The following is a 20578-nucleotide window of genomic DNA, read 5'->3' on the forward strand; positions in this document are numbered from 1 at the left end:
AGTTTAATCTGACCAAAGGACGCGCTTCCAGTATCTTTCTCCAGCTTGTCCTTATTATACTTCAGTCTGGTTTGAAGTATCTCTTCTGCAGAGCTTTTCTTGGTCTGAAACCTCTCAGTTCATTGCTGTGCAGGGTTCTGGTGATTGAAATCTTTGAGACTGCAATTCCAAACTTCATTAAGTCATGTAGTTGCAGCCTGGCAGTTTTTCTGTGTTCTATAGAAACATCTTTCTCCAGTTTTCTTTCCAGAGTCTTTGAAATGTTTCGATTGTTCTGCTGGCTTGTTCTGTACTGTGTGTTTTAACACAACTGCAATTCTTTGTTGTTTTTTACTTAATTTTACCTGATAAGGTCTTTATACTATAACCCTAATAATTAAAAAAAAAACTACAATTCACATGGAGACTAATAAAAACAAAAACTGAAACCAGAAAAATTATTGTGAAGACTAAGTTGCAATAAGTAAAAGCTTATTTTAGAAACCAACAAATGGAAAATCCATAAATATGCAGTTGTTTCATATTAATAGTAAAATCTCTTAACTCCTAATTACTAGTAAATTACAGTAGCCTGTGAATCTGGCACCGCCCCTGTAATGTCACTAGAAGGTCAACCTCCAGAACTGTTCTCTCTGTCTGCTAGACTCTTTGATATTTATCATTGTTTAGTTTCACAGCGTCTGTTTTCCTTCCAGTGAGTTTCCTGTCTGGATTCAGCTTTCCTTTCCCAGTGGATTTTAGTATTCTTTAGATTTGCATCAGACAAAATAAAGTGTCACCTTTTGTTATTCAGTTTGTCTCAAAGTCTTTGTTCTTGTCCTATTTGTGTAATTCTTAATGGTTGTTTTTACTTCATTTTAAGACCTGCTAAGGTCTTTAAATTATAACTTTAAAGACCATTTTTAGAAAGTACAATTAACAATGGACACTGCTAAAAACAAAAACTGAAATCAGAAAACTTAATGTGAAATCTAATTTTTAATAACAGAAAATATTATTAAAAAAAACAAATGGAAATCCATAAATATGCAGTTGTTTAATCTTAATAGTAAAATCTTTTCACTGCTTTATTGTTGGTAAATTACAGTAGCCTGTGAATCTGGCACCTCCTCTATAATGTCACTAGAGGGCGCTCTGATTGTCTGTAGAGCGGATTGACAAGTGCGATGTTGGAGCTTGCAGAAATTGCTGTTGGAAATCTATACCTGATGGTGCTGCTGTGATTAAATATTTTTGTCCTTCAAAAAAATGTAGGTAAATATGGAAAATAAAGACTGAGTCTATGACCTCATGTCCTGCAGGTAGGACAGTACTTCTTTTTTGGATGGATGGATGGATGGATGGATGTATAAGACATGTATAAGTTAGAAGAAAAGAGTGAAATGACAAAAACGGCTGTGTAAAATAGAAATACACAAACATGTCTGGAAGCATCTCCACACTTCACTGTCACACATGTGGTTTTACTGGTAAAGCTTTTCAGCGGGGTTTACTGGTAAGTGGCTTTACTGGTAAGTAGTGTTTGTAGTAAACCCAGCAGGAAATTAGAGTATCACGTGTAAAGGTGGTCAAATCCGTTCATATGCTCATTTAAGCTGATGTGGTTCAAACACTGAAGTCTGTGATTGTCTATGTAATCCTGCGATTGGAAAACAACTTGTGTGATTCCATTGCTTTTTATTTTATTGAAGGTAAGGTTAAAAGTCTCAGGACTTACTGTTTAGTTCACTTTGAGACTCAAAAAAGCACACGGTGCACTTAGCAAAAAAGAAAAGAAGGTGTAGACAGAACTTCTCCACATTGTAAAGAAACCATATGGAAATAAAGAAGGAATATGATAGCGTGCCAAGAGAGGAACTATGGTATTGTATGAGGAAGGCAGGAGTGGCAAAAAAGTATGTGAGGGTGGTGCAGGACATGTATGACAAAAAGACACAGGTGAGGTGTGTGGTAGGGGTGAAAGATGGGTTCAAGCTGGGGTTGGTATTAATTCAGGGATCTGTTCTGAACACCTTCTGGTTTGCAATGGTGATGGACAGGCAAACAGATGAGGTCAGGAAAGAGTCTCTGCAGACGACACTGTAATTTGACAGGTGGACAGGTGTGTGTGATTGAGAGGGAGACAGGTATAACAGTGAAGCTGCAAGGAATAGAGGTTGTTAAGAATAAATTTCTGGGGTCAACAATCCAAAGCAACAGATGGTACACTGAAGAAAAGAGTAAAGAAGACAGGGTGGAGCAGGTGGAGTCAGAGGTGGTTTGTGACAAAAGGATACCAGCAAAAGTGAAAGGGAAGGTTTACAAGAGGATAGTGAGATAAAGAATCTTCAATATGGAGCTACCAGACTGGATGAAAAGAGGAAGACCACAGAGAAGATTCAGGGTTTATGTGAAAGAGAAGCATATTAGGAATACAGTAAGATTTAGACAGGTGATCTGCTGTGGTGGCCACTAAAGGGAACAGCCAAAGGAAGAAAAAGACATTTCTGTATTTATTCCTAGTTTTTGTGTTTTTTCCAGTTAAGGTTAGTTACATGTCAGTTGCAGAGTGAGCTTAGTAGTTTACCTCAATCTTTAACTCAATCTTTCCTAGTTCTTTTTTTTTTTAATCTCTCCTCTCCCTGTGTAACTGTGGATTTGCATTTCAGACAGACTATGGCAGTTTTGATGTTTCCTGTGGTTTGCCTACCTGTTTGGCCTGTTATGGATGTGTTAACATCTTCTGCTTTCGAGGCTTCTGCTAAAAAAGCCGCCTCTTTACCAGATGAAGATTTAAGTTGATAATAGGTAGATTTTGATAATACAAACCACAGACTCAGTGTCTGACTCTGTAATGTAGCTGTGCCATTTAACAATAGGGTTAAACGTACAGTACTCTAGTTAACACCTCTACAGTATTTAAGACCCTGCAGATGACATTTCTACAATTATCATAGCACAGACAGATAACATGCCATAATAGGACTGCTAGTGGAGATACTGTAGTAGGTAGCTGCCTTATCAGTGAAAACAAACACTGCTCATATCTCTCATAAGGACACCTCACCAAGGTCAGGGAGATAAACTCTTATCTATTTTTAAACAAACAAAAAGTAAAATAAAGTGTGTTTTTTGGTTTTTAAGCATGAAAATAAATAATTGCTACGTCATCTACAGGACATCGAAATAAAGTTGAATTCATAGATATTTTAGAGCAGAATTCAAACCCACAGGTCTTTGTTGTTGTTTTTATAATGAGCATTCTTTATTGATCTGTTCCAACAATGTGTAGCTCGGGGTGTCATCAACAACTAAAGTGACAGTATTACTAGCTGCTGTGGTATTTGTAGTATGAGCAGTGGCATAGTCGCAGTAGTGTAGTACTTTTACTAACCGCAGTAACAAGAGTCTCAGAGCTGGCACAGGTTGATAGCTAAACCGGCCGGCCGCACCTTCTTTTTTTCAAAGCGCGCGCTGTTTCGTTTCATTTTCCGACACTTGTAGCCACACGTCTGAGCGCGAGCGCTGCGTCTTGCTCGCTCACTGTACTGACGTCAAACCAGCATGGCGGTCAAGGTGACTTGTGGATCGCTCTCCTAGCGTTTTTCAAACCTCTACTTTGCCGTGTTTGCATGTTTTCTGTTCGTTTTCTTGTGTAGGACCTATCGAAGCCAGCCTTTCTGCTCCCTTCCGGGTTGGCTGTCTCGGGCTCGGTGTATACCGACGCTGTAGCATCCCTGCTAGCTGCCGCACAGCGGAGGCTGGCCTTGACGGGACATCCACGAAGCCCGGAATTAGCGAAGCAATGCTATACAGCTATCGGACTACTATTACTGCAGTGATTAAACAAAATCACTACCGCTAGCTGAACTCCCATCTTTTCACAGCAGTCAACTCTTAGTTTGCTCTCATCTTGTTGCTTGTTTTAAACTATAACAATGAAACTGCTTGTGTCCTTTTCACATCAGTAGAGTGTGCTTGCTAGCTGGCTACCGGATAACGGTAGTTTTGATTTTTGTAGAAGGGCTTGGCTTGTTGGCTGGTGGGCTTTCCTACATGGCTCAACTTAAATGTACGCCACGTCGCAGTTCTTAGCTTTTATGTATTTGGCGCAGTGGGTCGGTTGTCCTTCACGGCAGTGGACGCTTTCAAGGAGACATCACCCCCTAAAGTTTTTTTTTTTCTTGTTCGCTTTGCTTCTTGCTATGTCCAGCTCTCCGCTTGGAAAACTTGCTTTTGCTTTGTTGGTGTTTTAAAAGCACTTTCGAAAATGTCATCGTTATTTTGGTGTGTGCTGTTTTAGGTGCAATCTACCAAACGCGGGGACCCAAGTGAGCTTAAAGCAATCTTCCAGCAGGTAAGCGCTAACAAAAATAGTATGTCATCTTATGCATAACTGTATATTAACTCGATATATCTGTTAAACAACTGTGTTGGTGCGTGGGGGGTAGTCTGAACTTTTTGTATTTGGTGAATAAGCTTGTAAAGTTGTGTCATGAGGTTGAAGTTACAGCATAAGCCGGGGTGTATCTGAATGGCACATTCATTAGTTAGCCAAACAGAGCTTTATTTTTCCTCACTGAAGTTAAAGCATAAAGTCAGTTGTAGCTTATTCTTGTTTGGTCACTAACAGCAGATGTGAGTGGTTGATACAGCGTTGCAGAAGTGTAATATGTGTTTTTCCCTCAGCTGTCTGCTCGTATTATCAATATGTGTCACGCTGTCATACTCGGTGGTTGCTCTCTGAGCCTGGTTACCTCAGTTAAGCGATCAGGCTGAATTTAGTTGCATGTCCGAGGATACTGGTCCATGTTTGACCGTGTGATGTAATGAGAGACTGTGGTAACAGCTGACTTTGCTAACCTTGAGCTTTCTCCACTGTCTTCTGCGTGGAGAGTGTGTGACCTGCTGCGTGGTTGTCCTGCCGGTCAGCCGTTTTTAGTACACTGACAATACAGAAGGTCAAATAACTTGGAAACTCCTGCCAAAAAACGTTAGTCCACGTGTGCCTGCGAGTGCTTGTGGAAATGTGTCCCTGACATGTCGTGTTGTAGCTGCATGATTCGTGACCTTGGTTGTTCAGGTGCAGCATAAATAGTCATTACAGTTTGGTAAGACGCCAACAAGTGATGCAGGGTGGTTAACTTGATAGCTTTTATTAATGATCTGCAACTGTAACAAAGTTTGTGTAGTTTCCTGCTGTATAATATTTGCACCTCATGACTTGTGATTTTAATTTGAGGTAAACAGTATACAGTGTGTTACTGTCGTTCTCCACTGCTAGTGTCCCTGTGAGCTCCTGGGAGGAGACAGGGAGGAGTTTGTATGAAGGGCGTGTATATAATTTAAAAAGGGAAAAAAAAACACCAACTGAAAACACGTGGAGCTATCCACTGTGACAACCCTTTGTGAAAGTAATCACTGTCATGCTCCACTTTTGTCTCCAAGCACTGTGGGCACACAGGTCTTTCGTTAGGGGTTAAAAAGCTGTAATGTCAAGTGTCATACTGGTGGATTGGGTGAACTTATGAATCAAAATGACAATACCTGTATTTGTTTAGCATGTCTTTTAAGGCATCCAAGATGATGGTATGTTCTTTCTCCTCTCAGTATGCCAGTGTAGAGGGCAAGGATGGAGAGAGGTTCATGACCCCAGGAGACTTTGTCCAGAGGTATCTAGGACTACATACACAGATTCACCACAACCCCAAAACTGTTCAGCTCATTGCTGCTGTGGCTGACACCACAAAGGACGGGTATGTACTGGCAAAAACACTGCATACACAAGCTCTCAGTTTATCAGCACTAATTGACAATTTATTGAGACATGTCTGATTGCTATTACAGCTACTTTAGATAAGATAAAGTACACAGTGAAAAAAACCCTCTGAAAAGTGTATCGCTTTATTCAGAAATGAAAGATGGTGTTTCTGTCAGTCATCGGCTTGCTTTCTAATTCATACAGAAACATAGTGACTGTGTTTGTTTGTTTTTGTTTGTTTGTTTGTTTGTTTAATAGGGGTGATAAAACTGAGGAAATGTATTGTTCCTTGAACTAGTATTGTGTGAGCTCGCCTTTGCTTCATTCCAGAGTCTTTAATCTCTTAATGATGCCTTTAAAGGTTTAACCTTCTCTTTTCCTCTCTCTCTAAAACCCACACACCTTTGCAGGCTGATTTCATTCCAGGAGTTTCTTGCATTTGAATCTGTGTTGTGTGCACCGGACGCTCTCTTCATAGTAGCTTTTCAACTGTTTGACAAGTCTGGAACTGGAGACATTTCCTTTGGTATGTGTGCATTTATGCCTTATTTCACTTAATATGTGTAAAGCCTGAGCTTCATGCAGTTTCAGAATGTTTCAGCATGGAGTTTATTGCGCTGCACTGAATTCATTCCTGTTTGTCAGCAAAGAAATTTTCATGCTTTGCTGCAGCGGAGAAGTAATTTCCCAACATGACATTGTTAATCAGATTATTCCTTAGGCTTAAGCATTACACATGGATGAGTTTATGTAATTGTTCCCATGCTGTCTCCCTTCTTTCCAATGCCACACACGCAAAACTCTGTTGTAGAAATGAAATGCTTTAACCTCAAAGCTTAAGAAAGTCCTGCTAAGATTTTTTTTTTCCTAATGTGTATCTGTGCTGCAGAAAATGTGCAGGACATCTTCAGCCAGACCACAGTGCACCACCATATTCCTTTCAACTGGAACTGTGAGTTCATCCGTCTACACTTTGGACACGACCGCAAGAAACACCTCAACTACCTTGAGTTCACCCAGTTCCTGCAGGTATATTGGGTGCCTTTTATGCTTTCATTTCTTTGTTTCACTTTTCCTTTCTCGACATGTTGTGTGACTTTGACTATATTTACGTTATTTACACACTGTCTTGCGATGTCTTTTTTTAGGAGCTGCAGTTGGAGCATGCACGCCAGGCATTTGCCCAAAAGGACAAAGGCAAGAATGGTGTCATCTCTGCCCTGGACTTCAGTGACATTATGGCCACTATCAGACACCACATGCTCACCCCTTTTGTGGAGGAGAACCTTGTCTCGGTGAGTGTTTCGGCTCTTCAGAGAGAGCTGACTGGTATTGTAACCTGAGTTTGAAATGGGATTAACGTGATGTAAATCAAAAGCTTAATCTTTGCTGAAGTTTTGATCACTCACAAGTAGAAGTGTAACCTGCTGTGAGGTACTGAAATTTACAACCTCGGCAGAGGTGAATCCTGTTTAGCTTCTCATCTGGGGTTATTAGCATTAGAGGATAATATGGTTATTTTGAACATGACCCTGATGTTTTTAAATGATCTTTTAAGCGTCACACTCAGGCTGAGTGTTCTCTTAGTGATCGGTGCTTTCAGACCTTCCCACTTTGAAGCATAACCTTTTTGGCCTAAAAGCGTCAGAAGTTCCAAATTTTTACAATATGTCAGTTATTTTAAAGTTGATCCTGTGACCTCATGAAGAGATTATTTTTAAAAGAAAAAACTTGCTGATGAAGCCGTACCTGATGTGCATTGCCTTTTTTCTTTCTGCCAGGCTGCCGGAGGAAGTACCTCTCACATGGTCAGCTTCTCTTACTTCAATGCCTTCAATTCCCTCCTGAACAACATGGAGCTTATTCGCAAGATTTACAGCACACTGGCTGGCACGCGGAAGGACACGCTCGTGACCAAAGGTGCACATATCGTTACATTACTGTGACGTTGTGGCTTTCTGTTTCAAATGACATGTTTCATGGTTGACAGTCATAAATGCTGATGTTTAACTGAAGTGTTTCTTCCTGACCTCTCTGATCTTCAGAGGAGTTTGTTCATGCAGCCAACAAGTTTGGTCAGATCACTCCTATGGAAATTGACATCCTTTATCAGTTATCAGGCCTGCACTCTCCCTCTGGGTAAAGACACACTCATGCCCAAATTCTTACATTCAGTATGCATTTGACTGATATCTGCATACAATGCTGATAATGGGGAAATGACCATGTTTTTCAGGCGCCTGAACCTTGCTGACATTGACAGGATAGCTCCACTAGAGGAGGGGTGCCTGCCCTATCACCTGGCTGAAAGCCAGAAACAGGTAGGATGCTTGTAACGGGCTGGCTACACATCCTGTTATTAGTAACTGACCTAAAACCAGAACAAGATTTTACTGTGTGTAAATATTTTCAAACCTCGGTGCAATGTTTAATTTAATACAGTATGAAAAACAATTTAGATGATATTATTTGTGTTTTTCATCAGGCCCACGGAGATACTTCAAGGTCTGTGTGGCTCCAAATTGCAGAGTCCGCCTACAGGTTCACCCTGGGCTCCATTGCTGGAGGTGATCTCAACAGTGCTCTCAAACAGACACATACCAAAAACCTGTTATCTCATTTAGTGGATTCTAATCAGTCTGACTTTGGGTGTGTTTTTTGTTGTTAATAGCCACGGGGGCAACAGCTGTGTACCCCATTGATTTGGTAAAGACTCGTATGCAGAATCAGAGGTCCACTGGATCCTTTGTTGGCGAGTTGATGTACAAGAACAGCTTTGACTGTGCTAAGAAGGTGCTGCGCTATGAGGGCTTCTTTGGCTTCTATAGAGGTAGGCCCACCTCCTGCCTGTTTTATCTTCCTGTCTCTACACAGAACGTCATACGTTTCTCAACTTCTGTTATTTTCTTATCTGCAACACCCAATTGATCTTGCTAAAAAATCAGTGTAAATACTTTTATGTATTTTTTCACAGTTCTGTTTGCCCAGTATTGCTAATGAAAGGAGAGTCTTGTTACCCAATCTCTCATAATGCCCCACAGGTCTGGTTCCTCAGCTCATAGGTGTGGCACCAGAGAAGGCTATCAAACTTACAGTGAGTACTCATAAAAGGCTTTTTATGACCAAACGGGTCCGGGGTCTCCTTCAGGGTAACTGCCAAGTAGGGTGCTCCACCCTGCGAGAATGAAACGCCTTCAAGAGCTATTTGTATTTGCATTTCCAAACCCTTTGTGATTGGTGTCTACTTTGGTTGCTGTGGGGTTTTGTTTTGTTTTGTTTTTTTTTTTTGTTTTTTTTAATCCAATTTTGGTTTCATCATGTTCTCTTCACATTGCTTCACTGTAGTTTGGAAACCTCTAGGTAGTTAAGAGGAAATCTTACTGAATGTTTTTTCATTTCCTGTGTCACACACAGGGTTAAAAAGCCTGGACAAACACATTTCTGTGTTTAATGTTTAGAGCCGTCTTTCTATTTTTAGCTGTTTGTGCAGCCAGTGTTAAAGTCCTTCTGTGCTAATATTTACATGTCCTTTTTTTTCCTTTTTATATTTTTTGAAAACGTCAAAAAACAGTTACATCACTCTGTATTTCCTAATATGCTGGAGAGTACCTGAACTAAAGCAAGAGCTTAAAGGGTTCACAGCAGGGTTGTAGGAACTCAGATTATTGTTAGCAGTTGTAGTACAGAGAAACCAGATAATGGGGGACTTCCTCTGTAAGTGTTGAGATAAGGTTCTTGTAGTATAACAATACATTGGCTTAAGTAAACATCACTAAATACAAAAACGCTGCAAAAGCACACAAAACACAATGGAAATGGAAAAGTGTTTCCCGTAACTCTTCCGTCACGTTACCGTCTCCCCAAAAACATTTCTGTTGTGTCTTTTTCTGTTTGTTGGTGTTTTCTTAAGTTGCTGTGGGTTTGACCTCTCAGGGCAACCATATAAAGATGCCTGTACAGCATTTCAACAGTAGGGGCAGTAGGGCATTATGTTGAGGCAGCTCCACAAAAGTAAGATTAAGCTAATTGAGTTTGTCTTTTTTGTGTGCTTTTTGTCCCACAGGTGAATGACTTTGTAAGAGATAAGTTTACCGAAAAAGATGACACAATTCCTCTCTTCGCTGAGATCATGGCGGGTGGCTGTGTAAGTACTGAGTGCCAGACTTTCTCTCTTTTTTTCCTCTTTTTAATGAATGAATGTGTGAATGAATCAAAGAGTACTCAGTAAGAAAATGTGGATAGTCACGTAAGAGTGTGTGCAGTAACATGCATGGAGTCCTCTCATTTGCTGCGTTAAGTTGCCTGCCGAGTCCGACTTGCGTTACTAACAGTGGATGCACTGCTAATATGCTCCCAGAGTGAACCGAATGTCCAATGCAACATGTTCTTTTTCTGTTTTTGTTTTTGATAGCGTTGTTCATCTTTACACACATTGGCCCAGCACTCCTTACCGTCCGAGGAAATGGCAAAGTAATTGATCGATCAGGATGTAATTGTTACTTTTGATACTTTTTCATGAGAAAAAAAAAAAACTTGGTTCCCATCCCTGAGCTGCATACATGTGAGATGCAGGAGCAGATTTAAAATTGCAAGCGTGGAAAAGTCATCCGTTGCCTTCTTTCCTTGTGTATTTAGGCTGGAGCCTCTCAGGTGATCTTTACCAACCCTCTGGAGATTGTGAAGATCCGCCTGCAGGTTGCAGGTGAGATCACCACTGGACCTCGAGTCAGTGCACTGAGTGTGGTCCGTGACCTGGGCTTCTTCGGTCTCTATAAGGTAACATTCTTTGAAACGTATGAAACCCTCTCCAGGTTGTAAGACCAGTCTGTAATCATGAGAGTAGCAGTACAAACTGTATTCTTTCCTCCTTGGTGGGGAAATAAATTCTTTCACTTAAAGCTTCTCGTGTCTATGGACACTTGCCATCTTTACATCTGGTTTTCACTGTTGCATTTTTCTGTCTTTAATGTGTCTTTTTAGGGTGCTAAAGCTTGTTTTTTAAGGGACATCCCCTTCTCAGCCATCTATTTCCCTGTGTACGCCCACACAAAGACTCAACTAGCTGATGAACAAGGCAGGCTGGGACCTTTGCAGCTTCTCAGTGCTGGAGCAATCGCAGGTGATTATAATTCACAACATGAAGTCAGTCAGTGCTCCGTATTAGCATGCCATCTGATCTGTGCTACAATTTATAAAGGAAACCATGAGAGAAATATGCACATACTGTTTTTCACTTCCACTTAAAGCACAAAGACCACATTTTCCATTAGCTTCATGACTCCCTGTAACTGTTTTCCAGGTATTCCTGCTGCCTCCCTTGTGACACCTGCTGATGTCATTAAGACACGTCTACAAGTTGCGGCAAGGGCAGGGCAGACCACCTACTCTGGAGTCATCGATTGCTTCAAGAAGATTTTGAGAGAGGAAGGTTTCAGAGCTTTGTGGAAGGGAGCTGGAGGTGTGTGGCTGTGTATCACTGGACAAGTAGATGCGCTGTGTCTCTGATTGTTTTTTGTTTTTTTTCAGTTAAACTAACCTAAACTGTTTGGGGTTTTTTGTTTTGTTTTTCTTTTCTCCAGCTCGTATGTGCCGATCTTCTCCTCAGTTTGGTGTGACTCTGGTGACTTATGAACTCTTGCAACGGTGGTTCTACGTTGATTTTGGCGGACAGTAAGTTCTTTTTTTCTTTTAAATATGTGTCCAGCTAAGTCTTCTTCTTCTTCTGTTTTGTATCCATATAAGTATTTAAAAATATGTTTGGAAAATTGTCAGCGCTCCTGTGATGATAGAGAACAGTGTGCTGTAGCACAGTAACATTGCTATATTACAAAGCATTGTAACACATGTCAGTATAAAAGAGACTTACAGTGGTGCTACAAAGTATTTGGATACATTAGGTATAAATTATCAGAGGAGACGGCATTTATTTGAAATGAGGATATCACAAGCACAGTTGTGAAAGGAGGGTTCCAATATTTGAAAACATTTTGAGTCATGTTTCATGTCAATCTTGTAATTTGCTGCTCTTTAAAGGCCTTAAATCAACCACTTTCCTTTGTGGTCTAAGTTTTCTTTACTGCACTCTTTTACCCTATTTTATCTCTTTAGTGATGTTTTTGCCATGTTTTGCTCCCTTATGCAGTTACATTTTTTACAAATTCCCTCAGAAAAAACAAAGTGGCACTTAGTCAACCGCTTTGGGGTTGATTAAGGGAGGCCGTCTCATTTAAAAACAGACCTTTTGAAGTCCATTAAAGTAGTTATTATGGATGGTTCAACCATAAAAAATACATTTTGATGCCTACAAAGTTACTAAACAACTTTGGTTGTGAAATGACTCGTCATGTCCTCTCCTCTCTGCAGTCGTCCAGCTGGATCCGCACCCAAACCCAAGTCTCGAATCTCAGAGCTTCCTCCCATCAATGTGGACCACATTGGAGGTTATCACCTGGCTGCAGCTACCTTTGCTGGGGTGGAGAATAAATTTGGACTCCACCTTCCCAAATTCAAGTCGTCCGGTGTGGCTTCCATACATCACCCAGCTCAAGCACCGTAGAGGTCTCGATATCCATATCATTTCATCATCCCTCTCCACCATTACCAGGAGCCAGACACTCAGATAGACACACAAATGAAGCACACACTCCACAAAAAGAGGCCACTGTCTTAGGAACAAACACCACTGGCCCATTACTCTCTTCAGGGTAAAAGGTGTGCTTCAGTGGCCACTAGCCAGCCATAGAGGTGGAGAGCTGCCTGCAGCTGTACAACAGAGCAGACAGAGATGGGGACCAGAATCTCTGTGTTCAATCTTCAGTGGCTGTATGCTCCTGGCAGCTTCATCTTTTCTCTTCTCAAAACGGAGCCTTGGGCACTCGTCTATCTCTCATGATATGATTTTCATTTTGTTTTCTGTCTGATACTCAGTATGAGCAGGACTTCTCTTCTTGGACAGAGGGTATAGGAAATATTAGATTGATCTGCACGGTATGTGGGGCTTCACTGTCAACCTGTCCTCATTCAGGAGGTTTGATACTGTACATATTGTATAACTGTACTGATCAGATGTTACAAGAGAGCTCCATAACATTCAGTCAACATCACGGTTCAGTAACTGTAATGTTATGGCACTGTGGGGCTTTGGGCCCTCGCCTCTGAGAATCACTCTTACTGATGTACAGAACTTTTCAAGTGTTTTCTTGATTAAAAAGAAGAATCATGAACAGAGAATTAGTACTTAATAAATTAAGTGTATCTCATTTGAGTCATTGTATTTTAATGAAATAAATAATCCATATGGTTTTAATTTTACCAGTACGTCTCAAATTTTATTCCAATGGGAAAGTGCAACCATCCATTGTATCAGGAACAGAAATGGAGAAGAATACAGTACAAGTAGTGTAAGCAGAGCACTTGTCTTATTTTACATCAGGTGTGGTTGCTTCAGTGTGCTTTAAGCTTTGTTTTTTTTAAATGTTAACTTTGTGAGGCAGGATGTTGAATCCATTAATCATGGAAGGAATGAAAAACAGGATGGACAAAAAGCAAAATAAAGGACTCCCATTTTGTGGTTAAGTTAGTTTCCAACTTTTGCTTCATGCCTTCATCTAAAACTTCATTTAGTTTATCTGGCTCCTCTTAAAGAGGATGTGTCAGGGAACTGTTTCCAATAACATTAACCTTTGGTACAGGAAAAATGCATCCCCTTTTCACTGTACTAGTGTCAATAAATTCAAGCCAAGTAGAGTAGCATATTTTTGCTTATTAAGAAGCTTGTAGTGCTAATTTCAAGATTGTACAATTCAAACTTTTAGTACAAAGCAGCGTCTTTAAAATAATACACACAATATTTAAATAAGTACAACCACCGTGATAAATATTAAATATTGTAGTGGTTAAAATGTAAGAATGACACGCTTCTGCACAGGCCAGGTATCTATGTGTGTGAGTGCATTAGCTGTTTTAGTGCTTCTCAGAATAAAATGGTGTTTTCAGTCTTTTCAAAATTTGCCAGCTGTGCACAAGCGTGTCTGGGAAAACATGTAAAAACACTCAAATGGTAATAAAAAGGTGCAAGTACAAAGGTTTGCATATTTAAAAAAAGAGCCGAGTCTGTTGAGGCCTCAGGAGAAGAGCAGTTTCTGGAGCCCTGAGGATGTTATCAAAGCTAGAAGTTCAGAGTGGACAGCCACATCTACGCTGAAAATCACTTTCCTCTATTCCTCTAACCTTTCAACAACTTACTCTGGTTTTTGTGCTACTACTACACCTGACATTCATTGCTCCTACAAATGTACTCTAAAACTCTGAAAGAGACATTCAAAAACACATCTAAAGCTGCCACTTCTATCCATTCTAGCTCTGCACATCTCCTCAGGCCAAATGTAGAATGTGGAGAAGCTGGCAACCAGAGAGAGGCGAGCGCAGCTCCTCTGGCAGTACTGTGTAATGTACTATAGGTGTAGCGGACTGGAGAGAATTGTATGAGTGGTTGTGTGTGAGGGTGGGTGGGGTTTGCAACATCATGCATTGGCCAGTTCCTCAGCTTCATCTCTGTTTTCATTGATCTCAGCCAGCGTCCTGACGAAGCGGGTCCACTCATCCGCTTTGGGAACACAGATTTGCTGCAGGAAGACGGATGCATGTAAACGGAGGGGTTTGAGGGGGGGATTTGTGGCATTACATGAAAACACAAAAGGAGCTGACATCTCACCTCGCCAACATCGTAGACCTGAACCTGTCCCTCTGAGTCCCCAGTGGCAATCTCCTTTCCAGTGTGAGACCATCTGACACGGTTCAGTGCCGGAGCCCCATCCACATACACACTAGCAGTTGGAACCTAAAATACACACAAGAGCATACATGCTCGGTGTGCTCAGGTACGCTTTGGATTCTCTGTCAAATCCGAAGTCAATTCTGTAACTCAGGTAAAAAACTAGGCATACTTCGGTATCATTGTTGAGGTTCCACAAGTCCAGACGTCCAGCTAGGTCCACACAAGCAAACAGGGCAGGGTGTGTTGGAGACCACATCGCATCGTAGACGTAGTCACAGCTGTCCTCAAAAGAGTATAGTGGACGGGTACTCTACAAGGGAAAGCGTGGGTGGAAGTGGCAGAGAGAAACAATAGATTTATGTATGGAAACTGTTCTAATCTTGACTCATGCTAAAAGTGACTGATTCAGTCTCACCTTAGTGCTCCAGAGTTTGACGGTCCAGTCAAACGAGGACGAGATGAAGAGGTGAGAGAAATCGACAGGTCCTCCAGCACTGTGGCAGCTCAGTCCAGTAACCGGACCATGGTGGCCTTCAAACACTTCAGTGATGCCTGCCTTACTGTAACACACACAGGACAGCTCTGCTACCTGACCTTTTAACCCCAACATTGAGCGCTTTAACACTCACTTAAATGTGTACAGAGACTTTATATTTGATTATAGTAGAAATACAGGCATTTTACAGGGTCTTACCTGCCATGGCGACAGGCGGTGTAGACAGAGCCGTCTTCGCTCCCTACCACAAAATTGTTAACGTCACCCAGAGGAAACGCCATGGAGGTGACAGCCACCGCTTTGCTCTGTTTGAACACCAGCTCCAGACTGTCCTGCAGGGAAAATGCACAAAGTCTCAGACAAAACAGCAAAAAAGGTCATTGACGTTATGTCTGCATGTCTGTACATGCGTCCATACATCTCGTGTACCTGTGGCTGGGAGAGCATGTCCAGGCTCCAGGAGCACATCTTGCCATCAGTGGAAATGCTGATCAGGTTGTTGGCATTTTGGGTTCCCACTACATTCACGCAGTAGACTGGGTGCTGCACACAGTGGTGCACAGTTCATAGATTAAAAAGATGCAGGAAAAGAAAAGTGTGTGTAGACAATGAAGGATTGTGTGGTCCAGTGCATTACTGTGTGTGCAGCTGCAGACAGGGGAGTCCTCTGCACAGGGGTGCGCTTGTTGCTCCTGTTGTCCCATAATACTATCTGTCCCGAGTATGTCCCACCCACCACAAGGTTGGGGTGAAACTTTGCAAAGCCGGCTGACATCACTTCAGACTGGGGAGAGACAACAGTAATGTCTTAAGTATTTCTTATTCCAAGTGGAAAGAAGAGGAGCTTTCTGTACTTGAAATGCGTCTTTTACCTGGCAGTGGAAGATGTATTCAGGGGTGGGCTTCTTATACTTCATGTTCCAGACCAGTGCCACACCATCAGGCTCATGTGGAGCGTCTTCATTGTTGTTATATGAGGCCACCAGCAGCTCTGGATACTAAGAGAAATATAGCAGTCATTAGTAAGAGCAGACAAGGAGCAATGGTGCCTAGTAAGATTCATTCAGTAGCACTAATCTAATTAGTAGTCAATCTCCATACACATAATTACAGTTCCTGAATTTTAGTTAGCTGTTACTTGTTAGATGTGAACCTCTGTGTGTGTGCCTGAATAACCCTGAATTTCCACTGAGGGTGCTGTTATGGACACATGAGCCTTCCTACCTGAGGAGACCAGTCGAGACAGGTGACCACTCTGTTTTTAGTCCAACGCTCATCTGCAAACTGTCTGTTCAGAACCAGCTTTGCCCCAGCCTGCAAGTCACTGAAAAGGGACACAAAGAAATGAAATCACTTCATTTCTATTTACAGCATTGACACTTTCTTCTGTCATGTGCCTCACCCCTCCTTGTCCTCTAGATCTCTGCCGCTGTAGTCGAAGCAGACATCCACATGCTCAGCCAGAGCTCTCTCCACAATTCTGCTGCCGCGCTCAAAAAATGATAAGAAATCATCCGAGTGAAGCAACTGCAGCTTCTCTTCCTCGGTCAGCTCCTTGGGGGCATCTATGTGGAAATAAAGGAAGAGGAGTAAATGCTGATCATTAATGCAGATGTCTTACTTGCCATTTTAAAATTGTTAGGAAATACTGGAAAGAGTAGAAAAAGGCACTAAAACCATAAAAGTTTAACTCTTTCCCCCCATAAGGACGATATCTGATGACGTTCCCTGTACACATGATGATATCTCAACAAAGATTTGCCTTGATGATCATTTCCAGGTTTTTCCAGGGATAGCTGCATAGGCAGAGACCATCCTCAATAACTTCTAATGCAAACTCAGCCATTTTGTTCTATAAGCAGACCTGATATATGACAGAAACTGCTCAGTTCAGAAAAGAGCTTCAAGGGTTATGTCCAGTAGGCTTTGTATTTTTTCCATTAGCAGCGTTAACAGCCAGCTCACACAAAGCTTACATTCTACAAATGTCTTTCCTTACCTTCCTGCTGCTGTTCACCCTGCTCATCTTTGTCCTCCTGGTTGTCCTCTGCTGGTGGAGGAGCAGTTATCTCCTCATCCTCTTCCTCATCTGCAAAACACAGATTCACATTCTTTTTTTTCTCCCACCACTCAGTTTTGATTTAGCTGGGGTGAAAGTTTGGGAAAGTGTTTCTTTACCTGCTTTTTGATCGGTGTGTGTCATTGCCTCCGTGGGTGTCTGCGTTTCTTTGGAGTAGGACACCATTTCCTTTGGCAGAAAGTCCACCTGGGTCACTTTGGACATGCCCAGCCTCACGGCTCCACGTCTACACGTACATTGCGGAAATAAGCAGATGCATGCACGGGTTTGCAGTATGAAACAAAAGTGAATGGCAATTTTTTTCATGTACAGACATAAATAGTGATATATGCATGGACATATTTGGACAAATCTAAGATGAAACCACAACAAAAAAGCACAATAAAAGTTGGAAGACAAGCTAAAGGAGAGAGGAGGTGCAGTACCCCATCAGCTCAGAGTCGGAGTGGAGTTGCAGAGTAGAGGGGTCAGGATCCCAATGCAATGTCCTTATACAGCCAAACCACCAGATATCGTTAGTAAGTGACAGAGAGAGAAAGGAGCAGGAAAACCGGAGAATGAAACAAAACACAGAAGACAGACAAAAGGTGAGCCATATAAGAGATGTTAAAGATGGGAGATATGGCAAAAGGAAAGCAAGAAAGACAGAGAAAAGTGCGTGTTAATTAAGAAACATCAGCGTGCTGGTGAAAAGGCAAAGAGCAGACAGGTCAGAATTCATCAAAGTAGAATAAACTTGTTAATACACACACCCACACACACACTTAGCATGCACTTAATGCACACCTAACTGACTAAATCACATAAGAAAGAATGAGAATAAGCAACCAATCCCCATCTCTCTCGCTCTCTCTGACCTTGGTCCTGCGTTTCCATCGCCAGAATCTTGACTTCCTGCATCGCTGCCGACAGATTTGTTGGAGGGAGACATTGGGGCAGGGACTAGGTAGTGAAACAGACATGTATCTTCTGTTACTACCCTCAGGGGCTGAGCTGTGAAAGTGTGTGTGTGCGTGTGTGTGTTTGTCAGAGTGTGAGTGACAGGTGGGCGAGTGAGGGAGACAGCAAGTGAGTAAGTGAGTGAACGAGGGAGGGAGGTACAGAAGAAGTGTGTGAATGAGTGGGTGAATGCATGCAGTAAAGAGGACAAAACACAAAAGGACAGACAAAAGGGGAGAGAAGAGAGAATGAAAATAAATGGCAGGCAGGTTTTAGGTGTCATGCGCACATGTAAAAACATCCACATATTGTGTTATGGAGAAAGCGATGAGTGTGAGACCGAGTCAGAACCAGAGAGCTTAGAGAGAACTTTGGAAACGCTGCAAATCCATCAAGCACATGAGCACAAAGTTATGACAGATAAGTGGAGGTGAACGTTAAAAAACAGGAGCATGGTGGAAGCACGCGTTTACCGTGGGGTACGTCGGGGGTGATGCCAACGCTCTGCAGCAGAGCCTCAGCCTCCCTCCTCTTCCTCTCCAGGTCTGAATCTTCATGGCCGGCTGAAGATCCACCCATTGCCTCACCTCCACGTTTAGAGTCTCCCTACAAAGCGCGGCACACAAACAACTTCAGTCTCTCAGTCTGACTGCTGCACTGCCTTTCTACAAAATTTATGTAATAGTTGCTATTACACACATCCTTCTTTTTCTTCTCTTCCTCTTTTCTTTTCTTCTCCTCTCGAATCTGGGCGATCCGTTGTTTCTTCCTTTCCAGCTCAGCCTTGAGTTCACTCTTGTCAGACATGCTGCAGGATTGAGCAGGTCGTTACCACATAACAAATTACTGGTCCACAAATATGAGTCCAGTCGTTTTACCTACTTGTGGACAGCAGACCTTCACTAGTTTAAAGGGGGTTTGAATGGGGTTACTACTAAGCTCTGACCTTAGTATGAAGACAAAAGCCAGGAAAAAAAATATTCGAGTAATGTGATACTAAGCTTGTGGAAAATATATGAACAACTACTTTAATAGCCAATTACTCTACCTGTCATTTTTCAAGAAAAGAAACTGTCCCAAATTTCCAGACTCTCAAATGTGAAGATTTACTGGTATCAGTATTTATACCAGCTCATAAATTAAAATTTAAAAAGTAAAGATGAGACAGTAGAAACACCCTTCAACCGTGTTATGAGTCTTGATGTTGCACAGTTTGTCCACTAGTGGGCACTCTGTAGCTCCTCCGTTGGGCACAAAACAACCAGCAGTCTCAACAACCAGCTGATCTGAGCACAGCATAAATGCCGAGCATAAAGGAGTACATTAACAAACAACAACAACAACAACAAAAAAAACTAAACAAATTTTTTTTTTAGGGAAATCTGTGTTCCCTGTTTATGGAAGGAAAAAAGATTGGGCGATTGTATCATAATTTTGGGATTCTAAATCACCAAATATCTATACTGGCCTTAAGAAATCATGTTGTTAACAATTTTTCATGTTTTTTTTCTTAACATTTTTTTTACATGAACCCTATCATACTATTACATGCCAATTACAGGTATTGTGCATGCTAGTTATATTGTTAACAAATATAATGAAAGCACTCCTATCTTCCATTGTTTACACAAATAAAATTAAGTTAATTTAAGCTTCCCCTCTGACTTAGAAACTTAACCACGGAGTGCATCAGTTTGGCTGTTTGAACTGAGCTTTAAAGTAGCCGTGGGCCTATCACACTGCTAACATGTGAACACCCGCCAGTTGCTGATAACAATGTTCTCTTTATCTCTTTTCTCCATAATGTTACAGTCGAGCGCGAACGGCCGAGGTTTCATAAATAGAGAAACAAAATGCACAGATTATGCATTATCATCCCTTCAGTCAAAACTCATCCAACAAATAATGGGTTTGGGGGTTTTTTAGTTTTCATTTATAAGCCTGTGAAAAGTCAGAACTAGCAGCGTTTTAAATAATAACCTGCACACAAAACCTCCACACTGTGTCCTAATCCAAAGACATTGATTTCTTTGGTGACCACAGCCGAGATGCTCATCACTACTCCACCCAATGTCATAACTGCAGAATAAAACACAAAATTAGCTGCTGCGCCTCTTTTTTTAAATCTTTTTTCTTAATTCTCGTCGCGTAACTTGGCTTATTTTTCAGCATGTTAAGAGTTTACATGTAGCCCGCCGTTTGTCAAACGCGTTTCTAATGTAATAAACAGCTGCGATGTCAGCACAGGCGGCTAGCTGTGCTAGCATGCTAATCTCCATGGCAGCCGGCGGGCCCGCTGTTACAATAAACCGACTAACGGAAACGTCCCGCAAACCAGCGGCCGAGCTTTTCTGCTTTAATGTCCCCGCACGCGTGTCTAATTATATAGTTATAAGAGTATAATAACGCACCTGCTATCAGAAGTCAAATTTACGTAGACAGACAACAACAGAACCCAGTTTGTTGGACGTTAACTGTGAAGGGAGATGATGGAGACGGAGGGGGGACTGATGATGCTGGAAGAGACAGCGCTTGGCTGCACTTAGC

General features: G+C 41.7%; 2 protein-coding genes across 5 annotated transcripts; one reads left to right on the forward strand and one right to left on the reverse strand.

The window, feature by feature from the left end:
* Positions 1–3454: 3454 nt before the first annotated feature.
* On the forward strand, positions 3455–13051 carry LOC102784420 (electrogenic aspartate/glutamate antiporter SLC25A12, mitochondrial-like). The gene is made up of 18 exons (XM_006786709.3): positions 3455–3555; positions 4283–4336; positions 5590–5735; positions 6151–6266; positions 6630–6769; positions 6889–7035; positions 7522–7660; positions 7786–7879; positions 7977–8061; positions 8226–8307; positions 8412–8570; positions 8782–8834; positions 9804–9884; positions 10376–10516; positions 10721–10859; positions 11040–11198; positions 11320–11410; positions 12104–13051. The coding sequence occupies exons 1-18, from the start codon at positions 3544–3546 to the stop codon at positions 12294–12296; spliced, it is 2031 nt and encodes a 676-aa protein (XP_006786772.1). The 5' UTR covers positions 3455–3543; the 3' UTR covers positions 12297–13051.
* Positions 13041–20578, reverse strand: LOC102783382 (dynein, cytoplasmic 1, intermediate chain 2a-like). Of its 4 annotated transcripts, none has more exons than XM_006786706.2 (17): positions 20443–20578; positions 18731–18839; positions 18505–18637; positions 17950–18034; positions 17518–17580; positions 17191–17318; positions 17012–17101; positions 16415–16577; positions 16237–16336; positions 15885–16010; positions 15650–15796; positions 15442–15555; positions 15211–15344; positions 14932–15076; positions 14686–14826; positions 14454–14579; positions 13041–14364 (listed from the first exon to the last, which is right to left on the reverse strand). In XM_006786706.2, the coding sequence occupies exons 2-17, from the start codon at positions 18836–18838 to the stop codon at positions 14263–14265; spliced, it is 1905 nt and encodes a 634-aa protein (XP_006786769.1). In that variant the 5' UTR covers position 18839; positions 20443–20578; the 3' UTR covers positions 13041–14262. The 4 variants fall into 4 exon arrangements, with proteins under 4 accessions (XP_006786769.1, XP_006786767.1, XP_006786771.1 ...); XM_006786704.2 differs by having other exon boundaries at positions 17950–18085; XM_006786708.2 differs by lacking the exon at positions 17518–17580.

Source organism: Neolamprologus brichardi, chromosome 18 (genome assembly GCF_056152115.1).
Source record: "Neolamprologus brichardi isolate AB-2024 chromosome 18, ASM5615211v1, whole genome shotgun sequence".
In the NCBI taxonomy this organism is placed as follows: domain Eukaryota; kingdom Metazoa; phylum Chordata; class Actinopteri; order Cichliformes; family Cichlidae; genus Neolamprologus; species Neolamprologus brichardi.